Below are 26901 nucleotides of genomic sequence, written 5' to 3' on the forward strand. Positions count from 1 at the left end.
AATTAAAACTGACTTTTGGGTTAGTGCTTGGGGTGGTTCAGGTAGGAACAGCTCTGAATTTGCCACTATGGGAGATGAGTGAAATGATAATATGGAAACTACTGTAAAGTATAGTTGTCTCATGTTTTGTATCTTTCTAAGGGAGGGAAGATGGATTGCAACACGCAAGCCAGTATGAACCACAGCTGAACCATATCCTTAAAGATTATTTTGAAAAACAAGCAGAAGAAAAACAGAAGAAAAAGAGAGAAAAAGATAAATCTAAAGATAAATCTTATTTGCAGAAAGACATGATATAGTTTGTATTTATATAATTTCAAATTCATTTTACACTATACATTTGTATATTTTTATTACCCCAAACCCATTATTGAAATAAAAAAGATATTTAAACAAAAGTAAATAAACATATGTAAAATTTTGCTCTTCAGAAAAAGTATAGTTACTTATATTAAGATAGGCAGATGTTGAAAGTAATATATAATTTCACTAATAAAAATAATTTTTTTCTAAAAATTATGGCTTCTGTTTGCTAAAGAAATGAATTTTACAAGGAGCAGGAAAAAGCCTTTATGGGGAATACCAATGTTACTTCAAAAATAAGTGAATATCTCAAAAGCTCATCTGTTAAAACATGTCTACACAGTTATACCAACACACTCCTTTCTGAACTACAGCTCTAGCTGAATCTTTTTAAAATAATTATAATGCCCTGTCATTTTATAAGTAAAAACATATTCACAATAAAACTTTTAAGCAGTACAAAAGAAAGAAGAGAAATGAACTAAAAGTTCATTCCTGAAGACAGCAGTGCTCAAAACTGGCCATGACCCTGGTATAGTAGGTGCTCAATAAGTATCTGTGGGATGAATGAATGAATGAATGAATGGATGAAAGACTCCCTTTGGCTCATTTCATTCTATAGTCTTTTTCCTGTGCATTTATTTGCAGAGTAGTTATTGGTATATATAGTATATAATGGATTTTAAAATATTATAAAAAGAATACATTCCCCTTATAGAAAATCTGCAAAATACAGAAGAGTATACAATAGAAAATAAAAAGCACCTGGAGATTCACTACCCAGAGATAATAATTGCTAACATATTGCTTCAGTCTTTTTTCTATCCTTATATTCCATATGTAAATAAGTTAAACCATTTGTTGTATGATTTTTAGCCATTATTAAAGGAATATTTACTTATCTTACATGGAAAAATGGCAAGGGCTTGATTATAATTAATACCAATGAAATATTTGTCTTTACCAATTAAAAACTCATATTTTTTATGAGTGATTCGAGTCAATTTTTTTTTTCTTTTTTTTTTTGCGGTACGCAGGCCTCTCACTGCTGTGGCCTCTCCCACCGTGGAGCACAGGCTCCGGACGTGCAGGCCCAGCGGCCATGGCCCACGGGCCCAGCCGCTCCGCGGCATGTGGGATCCTCCCGGACCAGGGCATGAACCCGTGTCCCCTGCATCAGCAGGCGGACTCTCAACCACTGTGCCACCAAGGAAGCCCAACATTTATTTTAAAGATGCAGAAAATTGCTTACTTGAATTACTTCACTGTAAAAAATGGCCAGTCTACCTCTATGAAACTCTTCTTTTGTTTGGGAGAAAAATAAATCTAACGAAGAAACAAAAGTTGTAATTCTCCAAGCCTTGTCCACAATGTGTTAATGATTGCAACAGCATTTGCTCTTTTAATGTAAGTGAAAGATGTGACTCTCGAGTTCCAGGCAATACCTGACTGAATAGGAGACACCTCAGAAATTACTTATTGCCCCTTGGGGACCCTGGTGGGGCCCAAAAGCCCCTTGAGCCCAGCACATCCTCAGTAGATTCACTAGGACAGAGACCCAGGCCTGAAGATAGCATGTGAGATGCCACCTGTAGGCTAGACTGGGTGGGTGCCCCAGCTGAGCTCCGCATCACCATCTGGGGAAACAGGAGGGGAGAGAAGCCTTTAACAATCTGCCATTACCCCAAAGAGGCCTTGCTTAGTTGGAAGTTACTTTTCTACCCTGGAATTGCGTGTCTTACAACCAGAAGAAAAGGAGTAACCTTAATGGACCAGTTTACTTCCCAACTCTACTGAGAATGCAAACTTGAGTGCCACCTTATGTCAATTACATGGACAAGAAAGGAACCACATTTTCACAAAACACAAGATGGCAGAACAGAAGGACCTTGAGCTCATCTTCTCTTACGAGGAGATTAAAAATGAAAAAGACTGAAAAAAAAAATTAAAAAGACTGGAACCTACCAAAAAAGATGTTCTACATCCAAAGACATAAAGAAACCCAACAAGATGGTAGGAGGGACACACACGATATAATCAAATCTCATAACCCCCGGGTCAGCAACCCCCAAACTGGGGAACAATTATATGACAAAAGTTCTACCACAGGAGAGTTCTGAGCCCCTCGTCAGGCTCCTCAGCCTGGGGGTCTGGCATCAGGAGGAGGAGCCCCCAGAGCATTTGGCTTTGAAGGCCAGCAGCACTAGAGTGCAGGAGCTCCACAGGACTGGGGGAAACAGACTCCACTCTGGGAGGGTACACACAAGGTCTCATGCGCACCAGGACCCAGGGCAAAAGCAGTGACTTCATAGGAGCCTGGGCCAGACCTACCTGCTGGTCTTAGAGGGTCTCCTGGGAAGGTGGAGGGCAGCTGTGGCTCACTGTGAGGACAAGGACACCAGTGGTGGGCCTACTGGGGAGCATCCATCAGTGTGAAGTGTCCTGGAGACTGCCATTTTGGGACCAAGACCTGGCCCACCCCAAAAGCCTGTGGACTCCAGTGCTGGGACGCCTCAGGCCAAACAATAGGGCAGGAACACAGCCCCACCCATCAGCAGACAGGCTGCCTAACAACGTCCTGGGCCCACAGCCACCTCTTGACACGCCCCTAGACATGGCCCCGCCCACCAGAGGGCCAAGACCCAGCTCCACCCACCAGTGCCCAGGCACTGGCCCCTCCCACCAGGAAGCCTGCACAAGCCTCTAGACCAGCCTCACCCACCAGGGGCAGACACCAGAAGGAAGAAAACTAAGATCCTGGGGCTTCCCTGGTGGCACAGTGGTTGAGAGTCTGCCTGCCGATGCAGGGGACACGGGTTCGTGCCCTGGTCCAGGAGGATCCCACATGCCGCGGAGCAGCTGGGCCTGCACGTCCGGAGCCTGTGCTCCGCAACGGGAGAGGCCACAGCAGTGAGAGGCCCGCGTACTGCAAAAAAAAAAACACAAAAAACCTAAGATCCTGCAGCCTGTGGAACCAAGTCAGCAGACATAGATCATAACCTACCCTGGGACCAGCTGGTCCCTGGCCCTTGGGTGACAAGAGGCAAGTGTACTGCTGGGACTCATAGGACACCTCCCATAGAGGGCCCCTTATCCAAGGTTGAGAAACATAACTAACCTTCCATATATATAAAAATACAAATATAAATGTAGACAAAATGAGATAGCAAAGGAATATGTTCCAGACAAAAGAACAAGTCAAAACCCCAGAAGAACAACTAAGTGACATAGAGATAGGCTATCTACCTGAGGAAGAGTTCAGAGTAGTGATCATAACGATGATCCAAGAACTCAGGGAAAGAATGGATGCACAGAGCGATAAGCTACAAGAAGTTTTTAACAAAGAGTTAGAAAACATAAAGAACAACCAGAGTTGAAGAATACAATAACTGCAATGAAAAACACACTAGAAGGAATCAATAGCAGAAGAATATGAGGCAATATGAGGCAGAAGAATGGATAAGTGACCTGGAAGACAGAATGGTGGAAATCACTGCCATGGAACAGAATAAAGAAAAAGAAATGACGACAATTTAAGAGACCTCTGGGACAACATCAAATGCACCAACATTCACATTATAGGGGTCCCAGAAGGAGAAGCGAAAGAAAGAGCCTGAGAAAATATTTGAAGAGATAATAGCTGAAAACTTCCCTAACAACAGAAAGGAAACAGTCACCCAAGTCCAGGAAGTGCAGAGAGTCTCATATAGGATTAACCCAAGGAGGGACATGCTGAGACACACAGTAATCAAACTGATGAAAATTAAAGATAAAGAGAAAATATTAAAAGCAGCCAGGGAAACAAGCAAATAACATGTAATGGAATCCCCATAAGGTTATCAGCTAATTTTTCAGCAGAAACTCTGCAGGCCAGAGGGGATGGCACAATATATTTAAAGTGATGAAAGGGAAAAACCTACAACCAAGAATACTCTACCCAGCAAGGCTCTCAGATTTGATGGGGAAATCAAAAGCTTTACAGATAAGCAGAAGCTAAAAGAATTCAGCACCACCAAACCAGTTTTATAACAAATGCTAAAAGAACTTCTCTAGGCAGAAAAGACCACAACTAGAAACATGAAAACTACAAATTGGGAAAGGTCACTAGTAAAGGCAAACATATATTAAAGGTAGGAAATCATTCACATACAAATATAACATCTAAACCAGTAATCATGAGGAGAAGAGTGCAAATGCAGGATATTTGAAATTAAGAGACCAGCAATTTGGGACTTCCCTGGTGGTCCAGTGGTTAAGACTCCACGCTCCCAACGCAGGAGGGCCCAGGTTCAATCCCTGGTCAGGGAACTAGATCCCACACGCTGCAACTAAGAGCCCGCATGCTGCAACTAAAGATCCCACATGCTGCGACTAAAGATCCTGCATGCCGCAATGAAGATGCTGTGTGCTGCAACTAAGACTTGGCACAGCCAAATAAATAAATAAATGTTAAGAAAAAGAGACCGGCAACTTAAAACAATCATATATATATATATACAGACTTCTATATCAAAACCTCATGGTGACCACAAACCAAAAGTCTATAATGGATATACCACCACACACAAAAGAAAAAGGAATCCAAACACAATACTAAAGATAGTCATCAAATCACAGGATAAGAGAATAAAAGAGGAAAGGAATAAAAAAGACCTACAAAAACAAATCCAAAACAATTAACAAAATGGCAGTAAGAATATACATATCGATAATTACCTCAAATGTAAATGGATTAAATGCTCCAACCAAAAGACACAGACTGGCTGAATGGATACAAAAACAAGACCTGTATATATGCTGTCTACAAGAGAGGCACTTCAGATCTAGAGACACACATACAGACTGAAAGTGAGGGGATAAAAAAAGGTATTCCATGCAAATAGAAATCAAAAGACACCTGGAGTAGCAATATTCATATCAGACAAAATAGACTTTAAAATAAAGACTGTTACAAGAGACAAAGAAGGACACTACATAATGATCAAGGGATCAATCCAAGAAGATATAACAATTGCAAATAACATGCACTCAACATAGGAGCACCTCCATATATAAGGCAAATGTTAACAGACATAAAAGGAGAAATTGACACTTATACAATAATAGTGGGGAACTTTAACAACCCATTTTCATCAATGGACAGATCATCGAGACAGAAATTCAATAAGAAAACACAGGCCTTAAATGACACATTAGACCAGATGGACTTAATTGATATTTATAGAGCATTCCATCCAAAAGCAGCAGAATATACATTCTTTTAAAGTGCAGATGGAACATTCTCCAGGATAGATCACATGCTGGGCCACAAAGCAAGCCTCAGTAAATTTAAGAAAACTGAAATCATATCAAGCATCTTTGCTGACCACAACACTATGAGAAATCAACTACAAGAAAAAAACTGCAAAAAACAAACACATGCAGGCTAAACAATATGCTACTACACAACCCATGGATCATTGAAGAAATCAAAGAACTCAAAAAATATCTAGAGGTAAATGAAAATGAAAACACAGTGATCCAAAACCTATGGGATGCAGCAATTCTAAAAGCAGTTCTAAGAGGGATGTATATAGCAATACAAGCTTACCTCAGGAAACAAGAAAAATCTCAAACAACCTAACCTTACACCTAAAGCAACTAGAGAAAGAAGAACAAACAAAACCCAAAGTTAGTTAAAGGAAAGAAATCATAAAGATCAGAGCAGAAATAAATGAAATAGAGATGAAGAGCACCATAGAAAAGATCAATGAAACGAAAACTGATTCTTTGAAAAGATAAACAAAATGGATAAACCTTAAGCCAAACTCATCAAGAAAAAAAGGGAGAGGGCCCGAATCAGAAATGAAAAAGGAGAAGTCACAACTGGCACTACAGAAATACCAAGGATCATAAGAGTCTACTACGAAAAACTATATTCCAATAAAATGGACAGATTCTTCACATACTTGTCTGCTGATGCAGTCACAAGACAGCCCTTGATTTGACTGCTTAGATCAAGACGAGAAATTTCATCATTGTGTGCATTAAGTGTAAAAATTGGCTTATCTGAGCATGCATCCAAATCATATACAAAACCATCATTTGTACTGGCCAAAAAATGACAAGGTGAAAAGTGATTCCAAGTCACTCTCAATCTGCCCACTGAATCGCCACAGTTGATGGCTTTCCTCTGGACCTCGGCAGTCATACAAAGCCACTGACTTATCACATGATCCAGAAATCAGAGTCTGTGCTTCAAATGGATGAAACTGGAGAGTCTGGATCTTGTCTGTATGTATGGCAAGGCTGGCTGCTGGTTTCCCCAAGGACGTATCCCACAGAATAACAGTGTTAGCTGATGCACTGGCTGGCACATTTCTGATCAGCTTATTCCAAGAAAGGTCAAGGACAGCAATGGTATGACCATCTGCTGAGGAATTCATCTTTCCTTTCTTTTTCTTCTTTTTTGATAGCTTATTTCTAAGTGTAAAGACTGGCTCTAAAGAGTTCCACTATATCGAAATCCCACACTTCAATGACGGGGGTCATGTTTCCCACAGCAATGTAATTTCCAGTTGAATCATCTGGGCTAGGATCAAAATTCAGCCATTCAACACTCAAAGGGTATGCAGACAACAGGATATCATGGTGGACATAAAAAGAATCTTCTTATTGGTTATAAACATGTACCTCTAAATTGCATTGGTCCTGTTCGGCTCTGCCACAAACTATGAGAATGTCATTGGGCTTAATCAAGAAAACTTCACGTTCGTACTGCTCCATATCTTTCAGAGTAACATAAGGATCTTGATCATTACTCCCATAGACTGTAAGACCCAAAAGAAATTCACCAAGAGTTTCAGTATCTGGGTCACCTTCTTCATTATATTTATCTAAGTCATACTCAGCCAGCTCATCATCATCCAGCGTCCTGTCATCCTCTGGGTCACCATCCTCCAGGGGCTCCCGAAGTCGGGCCTGGGTACAGACATGCTGCATGCCATCTTCTGAAGGATCGCCTGTCTCCTCTTCATCACTGCCACCTTTTTCTTGTAATTTTTCCTTTGCTTCAGCAATAAGACGTTTCACTTCTTTTTCATTAAGCTCTTCTAGGTAGATTCTTCTAGGTAGAAGATTCTTCTAGGTAGATTCTTCTAGGTAGAAGATTCTTCTAGGTAGGAGAAATGGACAGGGGCTTCCCTGGTGGCACAGTGGTTAAGAATTTGCCTGCCAATCCAGGGGGCACGGGTTCGAGCCCCAGTCCGGGAGGATCCCACATGCCATGGAGCAACTAAGCCCACACACCACAACTACTGAGCCTGCGCTCTGAAGCCCGCAGGCAACAACTACTGAAGCTCGTGGGCCTAGAGCCCATGCTCCGCAGCAGAAGAGGACACCGCAGTGAGAAGCCTGCACACCAGAACAAAGAGCAGTCCCCACTCGCCGCAACTAAAGAAAGTCCCTGTGCAGCAACAAAGACACAACACAGCCAAAAAAAAAAAAAAAAAAAAAAAAATCTTAGTAAGAAAAGAGTGTAAAGTAACCTAGTAATAATTTAAAAAAAAAAAAGAAATGGAAAGATTCTTAGAAAGGTACAATCTCCCGAGACTTAACCAGGAAGAAATAGAAAATATGAACAGACTAATTACAAGTACTGAAATTGAATCTGTGATTTAAAAACTCCCAACAAATGAAAATCCAGGACCAGACAGCTTCACAAACGAATTCTACCAAACATTTAGGGAAGAGTTAACACCTATACTTCTGAAACTATTCCAAAAAATGGCAGAGGAAGGAACACTTCTAAACTCATTCTACGAGGCCAGCATCACCCTGATACCAAATCAGACAAAGATATCACAAAAAAGAAAATTATAGGCCAATATCACTGATGAACATAGACGCAAAAATCCTCAACAAAATACTAGCAAACCAAATTCAACAATACATTAAAAGAATCATGCACCATGCTGAGTGGGATTTATCCCAGGGCTGCAAGGACTTTTAAAATTTATTTATTTTTATTTTAATTTATTTTGGCCATGCTGCCCAGCTTGAGGGATCTTAGTTCCCTGACCAGGGATTGAACCTGTGCCCCCTGCAGTGGAAGTATAGAGCAAGGACTTTTCAATATCTGCAAATCAATCAGTGTGATGCACCACATTAACAAATTGAAGAATAAAAACTATAAGATCATCTCAATAGATGCAGAAAAAGCTTTTGATAAAATTCAACACCCATTTATGATAAGTACTCTCCAGAAAGTGGGCATAGAGGGAACCTACCTCAACATAATAAAGGCCGTATATGACAAACCCACAACTAATGTCATACTCAGTGGTGAAAAGCTGAAACCATTTCCTCTAACACCAGGAACAAGACAAGGATGTCCACTCTTGTGACTTTTATTCAACATATTTCTGGAAGTCCTAGCCATGGCAATCAGAGAAGAAAAAGAAATAAAAGGAATCCAAGTTGGAAAAGAAGTAGTAAAACTGTCACTGTTTGCAGATGACATGATAATACACATAGAAAATCCTAAAGACGCTACCAGAAAACTACTAGAGCTCATCCATGAATTCAGTAAGTCGCAGGATACAAAATTAATACACAGAAATCTGTTGCATTTCTATACACTAAAAATGAAAGATCAGAAAAGAGAAATTAAGGAAACAATCCCATTTACCACCACATCAAAACGAATAAAATACCTAGGAATAAACCTACCTAAGGAGGCAGAAGACCTGTACTCTGAAAACTATAAGAAGCTGATAAAAGAAACTGAAGATGACACAAACAGATGGAAAGATGTACCGTGTTCTTGGACTGGAAGAATCAATGTTGTCAAAATGACAATACTACCCAGAGCAATCTACAGATTCAAGGCAATCCCTATCAAATTACCAATGGCATTTTTCACAGAACTAGAACAAATAATTTTTAAATTTGTATGGAAACACAAAAGACCCCGAATAGTCAAAGCAATCTTGAGAAACAAAAACAGAGCTGGAGGAATCAGGCTCCCTGACTTCAGACTATACTACAAAGCCATAGTCATCAAAACAATATAGTACTTGCACAAAAACAGAAATACAGATTAATGGAATAGGATAGAAAGCCCAGAAATAAATCCATACACCTATGGTCAATTAATCTATGACAAAGGTGGGAAGAGTATACGGTGAAGAAAAGACAGTCTCTTCAATAGGTGGTGCTGGGAAAACTGGACAGCTACATGTAAAAGAATGAAATTAGAACATTCTCTAACACCACACACAAAATAAACTCAAAATGGATTAAAGTCCTAAATGTAAGACCAGATACTATAAAACTCTTAGAGGAAAACATAGGCAGAACATTCTTTGACATAAATCACAGGAATGTCTTTTTGGATGTGTGACCTAGAGTAATGGGGAATAAAAACAAAAATAAACAAATGGGACGTAATAAACTTAAGAGCTTTTGCACAGCAAAGGAAACCATAAAACGAAAAGACAACATACAGAATGGGAGAAAATATTTGCAAATGATGTGACCGACAAGAGATTAATCTCCAAAATATACCAAAAAAAAGAATACAACTCAATATCAAAAATACAAATAACCCAATCAAAAAATGGGCAGAGGATCTAGATACACATTTGTCCAAAGAAGACATACAGATGGCCCACAGGCACATGAAAAAATGTGCAACATTGCTAATTATTAGAGAAATGCAACTCAAAACTACAACGAGGTATCACGTCACACCGGTCAGAATGGCCATCATCAAAAAATCTACAAATAGGGCTTCCCTGGTGGCGCAGTGGTTGAGAGTCCGCCTGCCGATGCAGGGGACACGGGTTCGTGCCCCGGTCCGGGAAGATCCCACATGCCGCGGAGCGGCTGGGCCCGTGAGCCATGGCCGCCGAGCCTGCGCGTCCAGAGCCTGTGCTCCGCAACGGGAGAGGCCACAACAGTGAGAGGCCCGCGTACCGCAAAAAAAAAAAAAAAAAAAAAAAAGTCTACAAATAATAATTGCTGGAGATGGTGTGGAGAAAAAGGAACCCTCCTACACTGTTGGTGGGAATGTAAATTGGTACACCACTATGGAGAACACTATAGAGGTTCCTGAAAAAACAAATAGAGTTACCATATGATCCTGCAATCCCACTCCTGGACATATACTCAGAGAAAGCCATAATTCAAAGAGATATGTGCACCCCAATGTTCATAGTATCATTATTTACAATAGCCAAGACGTGGGAACAACCTAAATGTCATTGCCAGAGGAATGGATAAAGAAGATGTGGTATATTTATATAATGGGTATTACTCAGGCATAAAAGAGAATGAAATAATGTCATTTGCAGCAACACGGATGGACCTAAAGATTATCATCCTAAGTGAAGTAAACCAGACAAAGAAAGACAAATATCGTATCACTTATATGTGGAATCTATATAAGAAAAGGATATAAATGAACTTATATACAAAACAGAAATAGACCCACAGACACAGAAAACAAACTTATGGTTACCAAAGGGGAAAAGGGGGAGGAGGGACAAATTAGGAGTTTGGGATTAACATATACACACTACTATATATAAAATAGATAACCAACAAGGACCTACTGTATAACACAGGGAACTATACTCAATGTTTTGTAATAAACTATAAGGAAAAAGAACCTGAAAAAATAGATACTTATGTATGTATAACTGAATCACTTTGCTGTCCTGAAACTAACACAACATTGTAAATGAACTATACAAAGGAAGGAAGGAAGGGAGGGAGGGAGGGAGGGAGATGTGATTCTCAACAGTTCCTTACATTGGGTAAGGAATAGTTAAAGGAAGTATTACAGAGCCACGCTTTACCTCTGAGCTGTACAATCTGACAACACATATTTAAACTTTATTCCTGAGTTTTGCTACCCAAACTTTCCCTATTTTTCATTTCTTTTTTTTGTTTGTTTTTTGTGGTACGCGGGCCTCTCACTGCTGTGGCCTCTCCCGTTGCAGAGCACAGGCTCCGGACGCGCAGGCTCAGCGGCCATGGCTCACAGGCCCAGCCGCTCCGCGGCATGTGGGATCTCCCCGGACCGGGGCATGAACCCGTGTCCCCTGCAGCGGCAGGCGGACTCTCAACCACTGCGTCACCAGGGAAGCCCTATTTTTCATTTCTTGAGTCAATCCATTCTTGGCCATCTGGAGCTAGGTCTCAAGTAATTTTTTTTTCCAAGAAGAGTGTATAAATGACATAACTTTTGAGGCTTGGTATATCTGAGGATATATTTTTGTTACATATACTTATGAGAGCTATCTAAACACCATGGGAATTGCCCTCGGACTCACTTCCTGTTCATTTGGATGACCGTTGACTTTCCATCTCAGATCTACACCATATGGCAGGCTGATTTTGCACAGCTCGTCGTCTAATTCCTACTGGTTTTCATCTAATACTACTCCAAGACTTTGATACTTAGAAGTATGGCTGCCCCACTTCCTGGCTGGTGTCCCTCTTGTATTTTTGATCCAGGCAACAGTTAATAAAGGAGAGCGGAGAATCTTTTTATTTTTAGGTAGGCGTGCCTGCCCATTTCTAATGGCATTATACAGGTAGTCCACCAGGCATGTTCCCAGTCCAGTGCTGTCATCCTTATAGCTCATGACTCTTCCTCCCAACTTCTCTGAGTGTCAAATACTTATCTTATGTGTCTTCACAGTTATTTTAATGTGACAGAGACTACTGAAACCTTTTAAACAGGAACACATCAAAATCTTTAGAAGAACTTCCAATTCATTTAGCAATATTCTTATATAGAACATAATAATAGGTATAAATGTTAATAGGTATAGTAGGTGGTTAAGAGATTGATAGTATGGTATATGGTATTCTACTTTTGCTAAGGGGTAGCTATATCTTATCATTACCTACCTAAATTTTTCTCTAATTTATAGTATATATATATATATTTTTTTTCCTTAATGGCAATATTTTTTTTTGATAAGTTGACATTCCATTTTTTTTTTTTACCTTTTGACCCCCTTCACCCATTTCTCCCACCCCAGCCCCCCATCTCAACACTGATCTGTTCTCTGTTCTATGAGATTTTTTGCTTTGTTGTTTTTGTTTTTTAGATTCCACGTATAAGAGAGACAATATGGTATTTGTCTTTCTCTGTCTGACTTATTTCAGTTAGCGTAATGTCCTCAGGGTTCATTGATGTTGTCGTAAATGGCAAGATTTCCTTTTTTTAATGGCTGAATAATATTCCATTGTATATACACAGTCCGTGTATTGGTATCCGAGGGAGACTGGTTCCAAAACTCCCATTGGATAACACATCCATGGATGCTCAAGTCTCTTCTATAAAATTGTGTAGTGCTGCATATAACCTACGTACCTCCTATCATATACTTTATTTTTTAAATAATTTTATTCAACACTACAATGCGATAACCTTGCCTCTGCCAGAGATTTGTGTTTAATTCTTTTTTAAAATTTTTATTGGAGTATAGTTGATTTCAACGTTGTGTTACCTTCTGCTGTATAGCAAAGTGAATCAGTTATATATATACATATATCAGCTCTTTTAAAGATTCTTTTCCCATGTCATTATGGAGTATTGAGTAGAGTTCCCTGTGCTATACAGTAGGTCCTTATTAGTTGTCTATTTTATGTACAGTAACGTGTATATGCCAATCCCAATCTCCCAATTTATCCCTCTGCCTTTTCCCCACTGGTAACCATAAGACTGTGGTGACTCTATTTCTGTTTTGTAAATAAGTTCATTTGTACCATTTTTTTCGATTTCACATATAAGTGATATGATATTTGTCCTTTTCTGACTTACTTCACTCAGTATGACAATCTCTAGGTCCATCCACGTTGCTGCAAATGTCATTACTTAATTCTTTTTTACGGCTGAGTAATATTCCATTGTATATATGTACCACATCTTCTTTAGCCATTCGTCTGTTGATGGACATATAGGTTGCTTCCATGTCCTGGCTTTTGTAAATAGTGCTGCTATGAACATTGAGGTGCATGTATCTTTTTGAATTATGGGTTTCTCTGGGTATATGCCCAGAGAAAGGCATTGTAGGATCATATGGTAGCTCTATTTTTAGTTTTTTAAGGAACCTCCATAGTGGTTGTACCAATTTCCCACCTACAATGTAGAAGGGTTTCCTTTTCTCCACACCCTCTCCAGAATTTACTGTTTGTAGATTTTTGGATGATGGCCATTCTGATCGGTGTGAGGAGATGCCTCAATGTAGTTATGATTTACTTCCCATAAACTTTAGATAATCTCTAGTTCACTTATAATACCTAGTACAATGTAAATGCTATGTATGTAAATAGTTGCCGGAGTGAGGCGAATTCAAGTTTTGCTTTTTGGAACTTTCTAGAATTTTTTTTCAAATATTTTTGATCTGTGTTTGGTTGAATTTGTGGATGCAGAACTTGTGGATTAGAGGGCTGAGTGTATACCACAATTTCTTTATCCACTCATCCACTGATGGACACTTAGGTTGTTTCCATATCTTGGTTATTTTAAGTAATGCTTCAGTGAACATGGGGTTGCATATATCTGTATAATTTACAGTATATTAAAGTTAACAGAGTTCTAAAACCTAATTAACAGAAAACATTAGTGTTGCAGAATTGCTTCTGGGCCAACTTTTTCTCTTTTTTCTAGCCCACCTGCATAATTTACCATATTAAGCAGTCCTTTACACAAGGCACTTTAGAAAAGAAAAAGAAGTAATAGTCGTGTGAGAGAAAAAACGGGAAGAGATGGAAATGGCTCAGTCTATCTTCTTTTGCTTCCCTCAGCCCAGGGTGGAGATTCGCAGTTTAGGCTTTCTTTCCCTCTGGGTGGACATGACTTACAGTGGATACGGTGTTGGTGTCTTTTTCTCTGGTTCTCATCTTTCCTAGCCTGGAGAGAGACTATCTGCATTGGCTCACAGAGCACCATCCCAGGGTGTACTGTCTGGTGCAGCAGGTCTGGTGAACATGCAGGGGTCAGAGCCTACACAGTGTTCTTGCCCTAGCTCCTATGCATCAGAGCACAATCAAGCTTCATGCATTCCTTCTCCCCAACGCTGTTACAACAGAAATGGGGTGAGGGACAGTTAGCTCTCACTTCTTTATTTCCTTCAAAAACTCACTCAGTAAGAGGAGCTGGGGAATCTACTGACTTTCTCAAAGATTAATTTAATAAATCAAAACATTCTTCTGATTGGGTGGTGTTGACCACTGTAGAGTTGTTTTTGGTTCATGATCTATTCTGAGCAAAAACATACTGTCTGAACCCTGAATATTAGTAGGGCCTTAATTTCTATTTTCAAGAAGAAAAGGGCCATAACAATTCTTGATAAAGAAAAATCTCCCAAATCCAGACTAATGCCTGCTTCATCTTTTTCATCTCAAATACCAAGGTTAGATAGACACAAATTGAACTTTAAGGAGTATCGCATTCAATAAACAACAAATATTAAAATTTCTCATCATTTTACAATATACTCAAAGTAGCAGGCCAGTTTTACAGCTAGAGCCATCATATATCTACAGATAGCAATAATATATATATAATTTTGGCCACGCTGCTTGGCATGCAGGATCCTAGTTCCCCAACCAGAGATCGAACCCGTGCCCCCTGCAGTGAAAGCACAGAGTCCCAACCACTGGACCACCAGGGAAGTCCCCAGATAGAAATAACATTAAAACAATGTTTCCCATCTTGTGCTCAGTAAGTGATAGAATTAAATAAGAATGTTCTCTAGATTTTTATTTATAAAAAAGGTCTGTTAGTTTAGGCATCACATAATGAAACAATGAAATTTCTAGGCTTTAATCCACTCACCAATTGCCTTTGCTTTACACAGGTTATGTGTGTGAGGTTTCTTCCAAGATTCTTTCACAAACATCACAATGATCCCTAGGGAGGAGAACAGGTATTTTCCCCGTTTTATAAATGATGAAGCCAACAGTCAGAGAAACTGAAGTGATCCATCTAATCTACCATACAAGGCAGGATACAGGCAGGGCTGGAACCCAGACTAATCCATGGAGTCTTTTCTGCTCCACTGCACTGCCTGCGTGGTAAGTCACTTCACTTTATCAAGCAGTGAAAGACACTAAAACCAAAAATCGTCTTTGACCGAACCAAACAGGCTCATTTCCTGATAATTTAACTTGGTTAATTTATTATGCAAAATATTAACAATTTATTTGTTTGAAAAATCTATACCTTCCTGCTAAATAAATTTTGCTAGAAAATGGGATTGTTGATTTTTCTTTGAAGGTCTTGAAGGTCTACATTTGCTACTAGAAGATCTGTTTAGACTTAATGCAAGAAAAACTGATTATTAACAAAAATGTAGTAATAGCTGAGCTGGTGATTCTGTTATTGTCAAAAGTCAGTTAAAAATTAATAATTATGTTGCATACTCTGCTCCACTCTGCAGCCAACCCCTGTCCTTAGAAACATACATTTCGGGCTTCCCTGGTGGCGCAGTGGTTGAGAGTCCGCCTGCCGATGCAGGGGACACGGATTCGTGCCCCGGTCCGGGAAGATCCCACATGCCGCAGAGTGGCTGGGCCCGTGAGCCATGGCCACTGAGCCTGCGCGTCCGGAGCTTGTGCTCTGCAACGGGAGAGGCCACAACAGTGAGAGGCCTGCGTACCGCAAAAGGAAAAAAAAAAAAAAAAGAAACATACATTTCAATATTTGAGTTACTTGTGAAAAATCACAAGTTAAAATCTGAGATTACGAAGCCTGGCTTAAAACTTCAAAATAAAACATAACTATTGGTATTGTTCTTTAATATCTGAACAAAAAGAATGTTTGATTTGGAGATGCCAAAGCAAGCCTCAAATGCTGCATGCTCTTGATTATGGTTTAATTTAAAGACAGCTGTGAAATAGCTTTATACTAATTTGATTCTTCTTATATTAAATAAGAATGAAATGGAAATTGGTGATTTACTTGACAGATATTGGACGCTGAAAATTAAATAATTGTTCTAAAAGCATTAGCTCAACACTGATTTGAAATGCCTGCTTTGTAATTAGTCATGAGTGAAATGTATGTTTAATTCAAGTTATGTTTCTGGTTTATATTAGCATGATTTGATTATAAAGTAAAGGAAAAATACAATCCAAGTATCTCTGCAAGCCCCTGAGTTCCTTTCATCCTGAAACACTAGTTAGGTTGATTTTTTTAAAAAACTCTTGTTCGTCTCTTGATTATAGATATTCCTTACTACTCTACTTTCTAATTGGGCAAATCTGATCTTGATAATACAGTAAATGAAGGGGTGTGTGTGTGTGTGTGTGTGTGTGTGTGTGTGTGAAAAATCAGGAAGCAGTCAACTTTCAGGTTAAAAAATTAGTAAAGGGGGGCTTCCCTGGTGGCGCAGTGGTTGAGAGTCTGCCTGCCGATGCAGGGGACGCGGGTTCGTGACCCGGTCCAGGAAGATCCCACATGCCGCGGAGCACCTAGGCCCGTGAGCCATGGCCGCTGAGCCTGTGCGTCCGGAGCCTGTGCCCCGCAACGGGAGAGGCCACAACAGTGAGAGGCCCGCGTACCGCAAAAAAAAAAAAAAAAAAAAAATTAGTAAAGGAGACTTCCTAAGTGAAAGTTTTAAGGTACCTATTGCTTCTTTTAAAACAAAAACTTCCAGTACATTGATTTTATTGGCTGAATGATGATGGATCTGTGGCTTCTTGGAATAGATTCTTTGGTTTCATTGAAGTCAGTGCATTCATTGAGCATCTACTCTGTGGCTGGTCCTGTGTAAATGGAGAGCAGTCTGGTTCAGTCTGGAAGACATGTGCAGTGTATTTCTCAGCCCAGGCGTGGAGTATAGGTGAACTAGTTACATATCACTCTACCCCTACATGGGGCAAGCTAAAGCTCTCCCTGATGGAGAAACTTGGTGGAATTCTTGAGGTAAGAAAATTGGGCTTCTTTGGCCATTCTTTTGGAATGTACACTTCTAAATGAAACAAGAACCAACATGGCCATGATGCTCTGGGAGCTCAGATACATTGTCCTCTACATCCTCAGGTTCCTTATCTCTAGAGTTAATGTCAGGCTTTCAGGCTTTGGGTTGTGAGGCAGAGACCAGACCTTTGAGGACCAAGTAAGGCAGTGAGAAGTAAACGAGGGATGGATGTGCACGGTGAGGAAGACACATGGTTGACAAATTCTGAGGCATGAAAAGATCCTAGGTCTTTCAGCACAGATGGTGTGTGTGGGAGGGGATGTGGGTGTAAAATCAGATCATCTGTGACTTCTTTTAGGTCTCACAGGCCTTATCTAGTGTTTTGAATGGATAATAACCTTCTCAACCCGCATGGTGACATCACATGAGTACAGGATCAGGGCAACAGGCAAAGTGTAATTGCTCAGTCTAGATGTTGTATGAGACTTGCTTTTTATTTTTTAATTATTGCCACAAAGTCAATCTTTTCTTTTTTTTAATTAATTAATTTATTTATTTTCGGCTGCGTTGGGTCTTCGTTGTTGCGCCCGGGCTTTCTCTAGTTGCGGCGAGCGGGGGCTACTCTTTGTTGAGGTGCGCAGGCTTCTCATTGTGGTGGCTTCTCTTGTTGCGGAGCATGGGCTCGAGGCGCGGGCTTCAGTAGTTGTGGCACGTGGGCTCAGTAGTTGTGGCGCACGGGCTTAGTTGCTCTGCGGCATGTGGGATCTTCTTGGACCGGGGCTTGAACCCACGTCCCCTGCATTGGCAGGCGGATTCTTAACCACTGCGCCACCAGGGAAGTCCTAGACTTGCTTTTATGTGCTGGCATACTCTAAGCAAGCTGACTGAATATAAAGGACCAAGAACAAAATAGACAATATATTGTGAAGAAGCTACATGAATAACTTTAGTGCCAATGGCTCTTCAGAATCATATTTTGCATTAATAATTTGGGACCAGCACCAGCATAGTAGGTGCTAAGTGTTTAGCCATTAGATAATATAATCTAGAATATCCAGTGATCTGCTTTTTTTTTTCTTTTTTGATTGCCTTCTTTTTAAGCATTTTCGTCTATATTCTTTTTTTTTTTTTTTTGCGGTACGCAGGCCTCTCACTGTTGTGGCCTCTCCCGTTGCGGGGCACAGGCTCTGGACGCGCAGGCTCAGCGGCCATGGCTCACGGAACCAGCCGCTCCGCGGCATGTGGGATCTTCCCAGACCGGGGCACGAACCCGTGTCCCCTGCATCGGCAGGCGGACTCTCAACAACTGGGCCACCAGGGAGGCCCTCATCTATATTCTAAAACAAATCAGGGACTTCCCTGGTGGTCCAGTGGTTAAGACCCTGTGCTTCCACTGCAGGGGGCACAGGTTCGATCCCCGTCAGGGAACTAAGATCACACATGCCACGCAGCTAATAAATAAATAAATAAACAAACAAATCAAATAGGGCTTGTTTCTCTTACCATCTAGTACTGGTTCACATATGTGCCTAAGCATATATATATTTGAAGCATACCTTTATATGTGAAGCATGAATACCTCACTTTGCGTTCTGTTTTTATTCATTATCTCACATCTATTTTCTTTTTCCTTGTTTTTAAAATTTTATTTATATATTTTTAATAGGTAATAACACACACATGGGTCAATATTCAAGAGGAGAAGAAGGGAAGAGAGCGAAAAGCCTCCTTCCCTCCTGTGTCCCCGAGCTACCTAGCTCTCCTCCCCAGAGTCAACTGATATTATAAGGTTCTTATATTTCCTTCCAGAAATAGTTCACTAACATGCAAGTACATACATATAAATGGTCTCCCCTTTTACCTGGTAGCCTACTATACACATCTTCCTGTATCTGGTCTTTTTCACTAAACAGCGCATCTTAGAGTTCATTCCATGTTGTCTAGACTTTTAAAGAATTGCCTGGGATTTGTCAGCCCCTAGATTACTCCAGCACGCCACTGACCACAGCCTCTCCCCCTCACTTCCCCTACACATACTTTCCAGCCCCATCATGATCTCGCATCTCCTGACTCCTTGCTATTCTATCAGCTGCCTTTTATCTCTTCCTGTCACCATTATTTTGAACCATTCTCAGCTGCCTTGGTGCATTGCCTCTCTGCTACACGTTTTTCCACGGATTAGTCTAAACATCCTTTTCCATTTTCTTACACCTGGGCTGCTGGTGCTCTAGGGAAAAGTATACTAATGTGCAGATTAGTGCCACAGCACATTTATGATAACTGATCTCACAGGTCCCACAGGCCCAGAAGTTATACGTCCCTAATAAGCTCTTCAACTCACTGCCTCCAGTCACTCTTCCCACCAGAACGATTTTTCAAACATGCAAAAATCCCACTAATTCAATCCATCCCTCCACCCAAGGTAACCACTAATCCACTCTGTCACCACAGATCAGTTTGACCTGACTTAAAACTTCATGTAATTCAAACCATACAGTATCTACTCTTTCAAGTCCTTTTACTCAGCATGTTTTCAGGTATATCCATGTAATTACATGTCTCAGCAGTTCATTCCTTCTAATGCTGAGTCATATTCTCTTGTATGAATTTTGTTGTTGTTTTAAATCTGTTCACCAGTTCTTCACCTCTGAGATACTTTCATCTTCTCTATTTTCTCTATCCTCTCTGAAACTCCTACTGGTCAGATGATGGACTCCTGGACTGACAAATATCAATATCTTTTCCTTACTGTTGTTTAATCTTTGACTTTTTTTTTTCTATACTCTGGGAGACTCCTTTGAATTTATCTTTTTTTTTTTTTGAAAGGACTTTATTTTTTTAGAGCACTTAGGTTTACAGCAAAATTGAGAAGGAGGTACAGAGATTTCCCAGATACCTTCTGCTCCCACACACGCACAGCCTCTCCATTATCAACATCACTCATCAGAATGGTACATTTTTTTTTTTAACCAAGGATGAACCTACATTGACACATCATAATCACCCAAAGTCTAAAGTTTACCTTAGGGTTCACTCTTGGTGTTGTACATTCTAATTCTATGGGTTTGGACAAATGTATAATGACATATAGCCATCATTATAATATTACACAGAGGGACTTCCCTGGTGGCGCAGTGGTTAAGAATCTGCCTGCCAATGCAGGGGACATGGGTTTGAGCCCTGGTCCAGGAAGATCCTACATGCTGCGGAGCAACTAAGCCCGTGAGTCACAACTACTGAGCCTGCACTCTAAAGCTCGCGAGCCACAACTACTGAGCCTGTGTGCCGCAACTGCTGAAGTCTGCATGCCTAGAGCCCGTGCTTCGCAACAAGGGAAGCCACCACAATGAGAAGCTCACGCACCACAACGAAGAGTAGCCCCTGCTCGCCGCAACTAGAGAAAGTCTGTGCGCAGCAACGATGACCCAACACAGCCAAAAATAAAAATATATATATATATAGTAAAAGAAAAAAAAATCATACGAGTATTTCCCCTTCCCTAAAAAACCCTCTGTGTATACATTATTTGTAGACACTTAATGACAACCAAATAACACTGTCCTAAGATTTCTCAATACATCTAAAAGAGAAAAGTGGTGGGCATCATCATATAATACTGATGTGATACAAAAGGCACCCAGACTTGAAACTTCACAGTGGCAGGCTGTATAAAATTTGTATTGTGAGGTCCTTAGGGGAAAAAAAATATAAAATCTATCACATCAAACTAACATTGATTTGGATGGAATTGCTTTTATAGTTGTGCTTATATTTAATTAGTAAATTTGTTGGTTTCCATGGTTTCATAAGAGATATAAACATAAGAAATGTACACCAAGATTTATGTTTATAGATCTTTAAATAACATCATAACAATAGCCATGGTCTACACTGAGGGGAACACAGAGAATCTTTTCCTTTACAGAAGGATCAACATATTACTCAAAGAAGGTGCACAGACCTGGAATTGTCAGGTCTTTGTACACAGTGTGACAGGTCTAGACAGCAGTCGGGATCCTGACCTTTAGCCAACACGTGACCTTGGGCAGTAGTTTCCTCATGTGTGAAGATGGTAATGGCAACAATGCTCTCCTTGGGATTTGTGTGAAGACTAAGCAAAATAATATATTGAAAATTCCTACCTGGTACAGGGACTGGCCCACTGTAGGTCTGCTTCCCCTCCACAAGAGGTAGTTCCTACTTCCTCAGTTTTCATCAGGTGTCAGCCACAGATAAGCCTATGAGAAAGCACTCCAGAAAACGCTGCCTCCTTGGCCACTCACTGCAACCTAAAAGTATAGAGAAAGACTAAATGAAGGAAAAACTGCAAAAGAAATCATTCCTGTAAAAGACAGTTTTGGGAATTCCCTGGGTGGTCCAGTGGTTAAGACTCAGTGCTTTAACTGCCAGGGAACTAAGATCCTGCAAGCCGGGCAGTGTGGCCAAAAAAAAAAAAAAAAAAGACAGTTTTGTCAAGAGCGCTGATATTGATCTGCTCAGCCTTAGCACAGCCATGAACTATGTACCATCCAATCAATATTAATTAATTAAGAGGAGGAAGTGAAAAAAGTGATGGTCCTCATTCCTATGAATGTCTTGTTGACCTAAATTCTGACTTAGCTCCCCTACAATGATTAAATTCACTCTGTGTTCTATAGATACAGATTTATTTCTTCTTAAGTATTGAGTTAGAATTTCCAGTTGCCCACAAATTATGACTTGAAATCACCAACAGGGTGTTCTTTCTTGGCCAAATGCTGGGAACAAAGGAATGTATTACTGACTTCTTATTGGACTGTATGCATATGTTTTTATCTATTATTTTAAAATTCTGTGTGGTATATTTTATTTCACCCCTATTTTGTGCGGAAAAGAAAAACACTTTGAGCTTTTGGGATAAGAAGAAAGGAAAGGGCTGCTATTTTAATAAGACGCTACTTCATAATTAGCTTATTCTGAATAAAGGAATTGTTTCCAAGCACCAGCTCCGGGGAAAAGTAAGCATTGTTGATGCCAATTTCATGAGACTGAGGACCAAAGGAAGATTCAGAGAAAAAAAACCAAAATACCATGTGATTCTTTGGGAGTGGCCAGCAATTTACCCTAAGGAACAACGCACAAAGCCCCAAAAAAGTCCTTAAACCTCCAATGACTCATTTTCTGAGAAACAGTGTTGGTCTCAAATCCAGTGTAACTCAAATAATTTGTAGTATAAGAGTAGAGGTCACTAGATTCATGAAAATAATAAAACTGTACTTTCCTCTCATTTTTAGTGGCACATTAGATTCTCCACAGCTGGGAAATTTTTAAAAAGGAAGGGAAAAGCTATGTTCTATTTAAGGCATTAACAGGAGTTCAAATTTGAGTTAATATTGACATGAAGTTTTAGTTTTTAATTCTAGCCTGTTTTATGTTTTCAGAATTTCTTAGTAAACGTTTACCCTGAAAATATATTGATTTTTCTGTACAATATTGTACTGTGAGATTATTCTTTCTTTTCCTTCAAGAGAAAATGAACTCTCAAATCCTCAAAAATAAAAACCCTGGAGAAAAAAGAATTTGCTTAGAAGCATGCCATTATCCTCTTTTAAATCCTTTCCTTTCTCTTATTCTGAGTCCTGCTGCCTCATGCACTGACAATAATACAACATAGTTTCAGTGTGGTGATTCGTGCTATAAACAGGCAGAGTTAAACAGAAACCCACAGCAGCCTCCTTCAGTGTAAAGTTGGCTTCTGTCAACAGAGAAAGCCAAAAGCATAGGAAAGCAAAACTCAGAACTAAACATTTTCTGGATCCTGATTATTTTTAAAATAGAAGCATCAGATGCTATATTTTCAAGCACAGAATGACAGAGAAGGAAAGTTTGTAATCACTACTGAGGAGTGGTCAAGAAACGCGTTTAAGAAAGGTTAGACATAAATAATTTCCTATTACCAAATATTATTAAATAAGGAAATATATGACCTTAAGACATTGGTAAAAAAATCTTTCTTTAAAAATCCATGAAGTCGGGCTTCCCTGGTGGCGCAGTGGTTAAGAATCTGCCTGCCAACGCAGGGGACACAGGTTCGAGCCCTGGTCCGGGAAGATCCCACATGCTGCGGAGCAACTAAGCCCGTGTGCCACAACTACTGAGCCTGTGCGCCACAACTACTGAAGCCCGTGCGCCTAGAGCCCGTGCTCCGCAACAAGAGAAGCCACCGCAGTGAGGAGCCCATGCACCGCAATGAAGAGTAGCCCCGGCTCACCACAACTAGAGAAAAGCCAGTGCGCAGCAACGAAGACCCAAGGCAGACAAAAATAAAATAAATAAATAATTTTTTAAAAAAATCCATCCAGTTCCTGGGATGTGATCTCACACCTCCGGGAAAATTAGATGTGATTTACCCAGAAAAGAGAAAATAATAGCACTGAGGAGCTTTTCTTTCTCTGTCCAATCCCAGGAATTGTGATTTGACAAAAATTAAATTAAAAAATTAGCACTGAATGTTTCTCTTCTTTACAACGTTTCCATTATAATTAAATGTTCGTTTTTAAGTTATAGTATCCCATGTCAACACAAATGGTCCAGCTCCTGGGGCCTTAATTTTAACTGTGAGCAAGGTTTATGATATAACTCACCCCACTTCAGACATCTCTGATCTGAAATTTACTCCCAATCTTTAATGAAGACTAAAAAAGACAAAGGCATTTCCAGAAGGCCATTTTTTTTTTACATAACAATTTCTGACTATAAATGTTCCAAAATTTACTTGGAAAACACAAAAAAGAAAATTTAAATTACCAATAACAAAAAGATAAGTACTATGAATATTTTTCTCTCCTGGATGTCTGTGTTTCTATTTCCCTCCAATCATTCAGAGATATAAATCATCTACATATTGGTGTCATACTAAGCATTATATCAAATTTGAAAAAAATTAAATATCCATCAAAAATATGATTTTAAAGTCTGCACGACATTTTGTTACTGTGGCAGTATTATATTTATTATTAGTTAGTCTCTACTGTTGGTAAATGTGGACAGCTTAAAAGATTCACAGGTAAAGTGCTAAAATAACACGTCCTTAAGTTGCCTTTGACACTTGGGAAAGCACAATTTCCCTGACAAAGTTAAGGACAAGCAAATTTAAGCAAGAAAGAGATGAAGCAGAGCGGAAATAGGAATTCGGGCGTCTGGATCCAGGGGATGAGGCCCAAGGCGACTGGCACATTGAGCCTCTTAGACTCCTCCCCCAACATTTTACAGACATGACATCTAGCTAAAATGAGCATTAAGCACCAATTCGGAAGAGAATAAAAAATACCAGGGGAGCGACAAGCACTCTGGAGAATGAATCTGGAAGTGGCTCTGGGTGTGAGGAGAATCACAGATCTCTACTGACATAGTATATACCCGCTAAGTGCATACGAGGTCCTTTTAACAGTCTGGAGTCTAAGTCTTTCCCCAAAACGATTGAGTCTTGGCGTCTCTTCTAGCGGCTGAATAGCTAACTCCTCAAAACAAAAGTCTTGTGACCGAGGCCCGCTCGTTCTCAAACTTGGCAGCCATCAGAACCACTGGAGGAGGTGTCTTATAGGTCAGTTTATTTCGGCTCCGAGGCGCACACCACTGACGCTTTTGAGCCTGAAGGTTACAGGTGGCCGCGTACCTGCGTTCGAAACCGGAGCCGCAGGGGAAGGCCCCAGAGCCGGTCCCGGGAGGGACTGCGAAGCGACGCCCAGCCCAACGCGGTGTCTGCGGCTGACGGGCCGGGCAGGGGGCTTGTACGCGGACCCCGCCAGAGGGCGCCAGGACCTCGCCGCGCGCCCGGCGGCCCGGGACCTTAGGCGAAACCTGAAAATGCTCAGGTGCGGCAGGAAGGGCGCGTGATCCCTGGCCGCGGCGGGCTGTACCGGCGCCTGCTCCAAACCCATCCGCGCTCCGGCTCCCTCGGCTATCGCCCGAGCGTAAGACCTTGTTTTGTGTTTTATTTTAAAAGCCTTCTCCGCCCCCGTACTGCTTGAAGGCGTAAATGAGGGAGGGTGGGAGGGGTGAGAGGGGGAAATGGAGAAAAGAGGCGCTGGAAGGCTGAATGCCTTCTTTAAATTACTGCTGACACCTCGGTTCCAGGCCCCTACAATCTCAATCAACAATCCATTAGAACTCAACAGGAGTAAAACGAAATCCTCGTTTAAGTGTATTTATCCGATCTCCTTTCTCTCTTTCAAATGCTAAATCCATTTCAGCATATGCCCCCTTCTTTCTCTCGCCTTTCTCTCAAGACTGGCAGCCCATACCACTCTTGTAAATATGAAAGATGCTAATCATATGACATATCACGTCTCCGTCGGAGCCGGAATAAAGCCTTCAGATTTGGGATCATTGCCTCCAGACAACAGCTTCATCAGCCGGAAAGTTGGTTTTTTTCTCCTTTCCTTCAACTCTCAATCCCTTCTTTGTCTGGAGTAAAATGCAGCCGACTCGAGCCACCCAGGCCATATGGTTCACTCTGTATTTTCTTAGTTGAATTCTGAATTGTTTCTGTGACTTGCGAAGTTTTTTTGGAAGTGCGTATAAAGACATAGAAGAGCTACTTGTGCAGGGAGAACTGCTGGACGCGCCGCGGCCGCCCCCTCCCGGCCTGGAGCCCCGGCGGCTCCGCGGAGTGTAACACCGGCGACTGCGTTGTCGCGCGGTTGGGACCAACGACCAGCAGGCCGCAGCTGCCCGGTTCGCTCGCGGTGCCTACTCCGCGCCTCGCACGGCGCCCGGCACACAGCAGGCGCTTGCAGAAATATTCGGGGGGAATGATAAAATGAATAAATCAGCTACGCGGGTTGACCCCGAATGGTTTGTGTCCCGAAGTATCCTTTTGGATCCGTGAAGAGAAAAGGTAGCCTCGCCCTCTCCTGACACACGGTTTTCTGGCATGTAACTTTCTCATTTTTATGTCTACTTATTTGAATGTAAGCTCTATGGGGGTGGGAATGGTGTCTGTCTTGTGCATGGCATTGTTCCCAGGGGTTGGTACAGTGCTTGGCACACACTGGGTGCTCATTAAGTACATTTTGAAGGTAAAAGGGAGAGATGATTGAATGAATGCGCTAACGTAGAAGGATGATATCTTATTTCCCAAAGGAACAGATTTAAGAACTTTCTCTGCTAAAGATTCGAACTTATTTACCCCACCTCACCCTTTTAATCTATATCATCAACAAACAACAATTTCCAGAAGAGAGTTCTGGGAGGTTATGTTTTTCCTTAGTGGGGAGAGGAGAGGGAAAATCGGCTTTCAGATCTTTATCCATTGCTTTGAATAAGTTTTGTGTTTTCCAGGTTCGGGACTGTCCGTGCAAGGGAGCAGGCTGCCAAATTTCCATTCTCTCTTTCTAACTCCTTACACAAACCCCAAAGAGTTCTTTCACCAAATCATTAAATTCTACAGAGGTGGTCAAGCTCGCACTGCTTTTCAAGAAACGGAGAAAGAAAAGGGTCCTTGAAGTTTAGAAGATGCCCAAGGAAAACTCCTTGAATGACATCAAAAGAATGAGTTTCCATAGCTGTTGAAGCACGAGGGCCGTGTATCCGCACAAAGAGGGACCGGGGCACCGGGACGGGCCCACCGCTCTGTCCCAGGACAATTGGGTCACTGAAATAGGGAATTAATTACCATTGGAGAGTGGGCAGC

General features: G+C 40.9%; 1 protein-coding gene, 1 long non-coding RNA gene and 1 pseudogene across 5 annotated transcripts in view; 1 reads left to right on the forward strand and 2 right to left on the reverse strand.

The window, feature by feature from the left end:
• The window catches only part of ZGRF1 (zinc finger GRF-type containing 1), a 70836-nt gene extending 70265 nt beyond the window's left edge, over window positions 1-571 (forward strand). The window contains exon 30 of the mRNA XM_060299094.1: window positions 142-571. Coding sequence (XP_060155077.1) covers window positions 142-299 — 158 coding nt within the window. The 3' untranslated portion in view covers window positions 300-571. The remainder of the gene's footprint in view (window positions 1-141) is intronic.
• LOC138842698 (uncharacterized) overlaps window positions 1-26901 on the reverse strand; it is a 42440-nt gene that overhangs the window by 9107 nt on the left and 6432 nt on the right. For 3 of the 4 annotated variants that reach the window (XR_011377472.1, XR_011377469.1, XR_011377470.1), the window contains exon 2: window positions 21371-21517. This is a non-coding gene — a long non-coding RNA (uncharacterized lncRNA). Of the gene's footprint in view, window positions 1-15142; window positions 15218-21370; window positions 21518-26901 lie in introns of all 4 variants that reach the window. The other variant, XR_011377471.1, reaches the window with a different exon arrangement.
• Window positions 6206-7299, reverse strand: LOC115857202 (periodic tryptophan protein 1 homolog pseudogene; annotated as a pseudogene).

The sequence above is a fragment of the Globicephala melas genome, chromosome 5 (genome assembly GCF_963455315.2).
Source record: "Globicephala melas chromosome 5, mGloMel1.2, whole genome shotgun sequence".
Lineage (NCBI taxonomy): Eukaryota > Metazoa > Chordata > Mammalia > Artiodactyla > Delphinidae > Globicephala > Globicephala melas.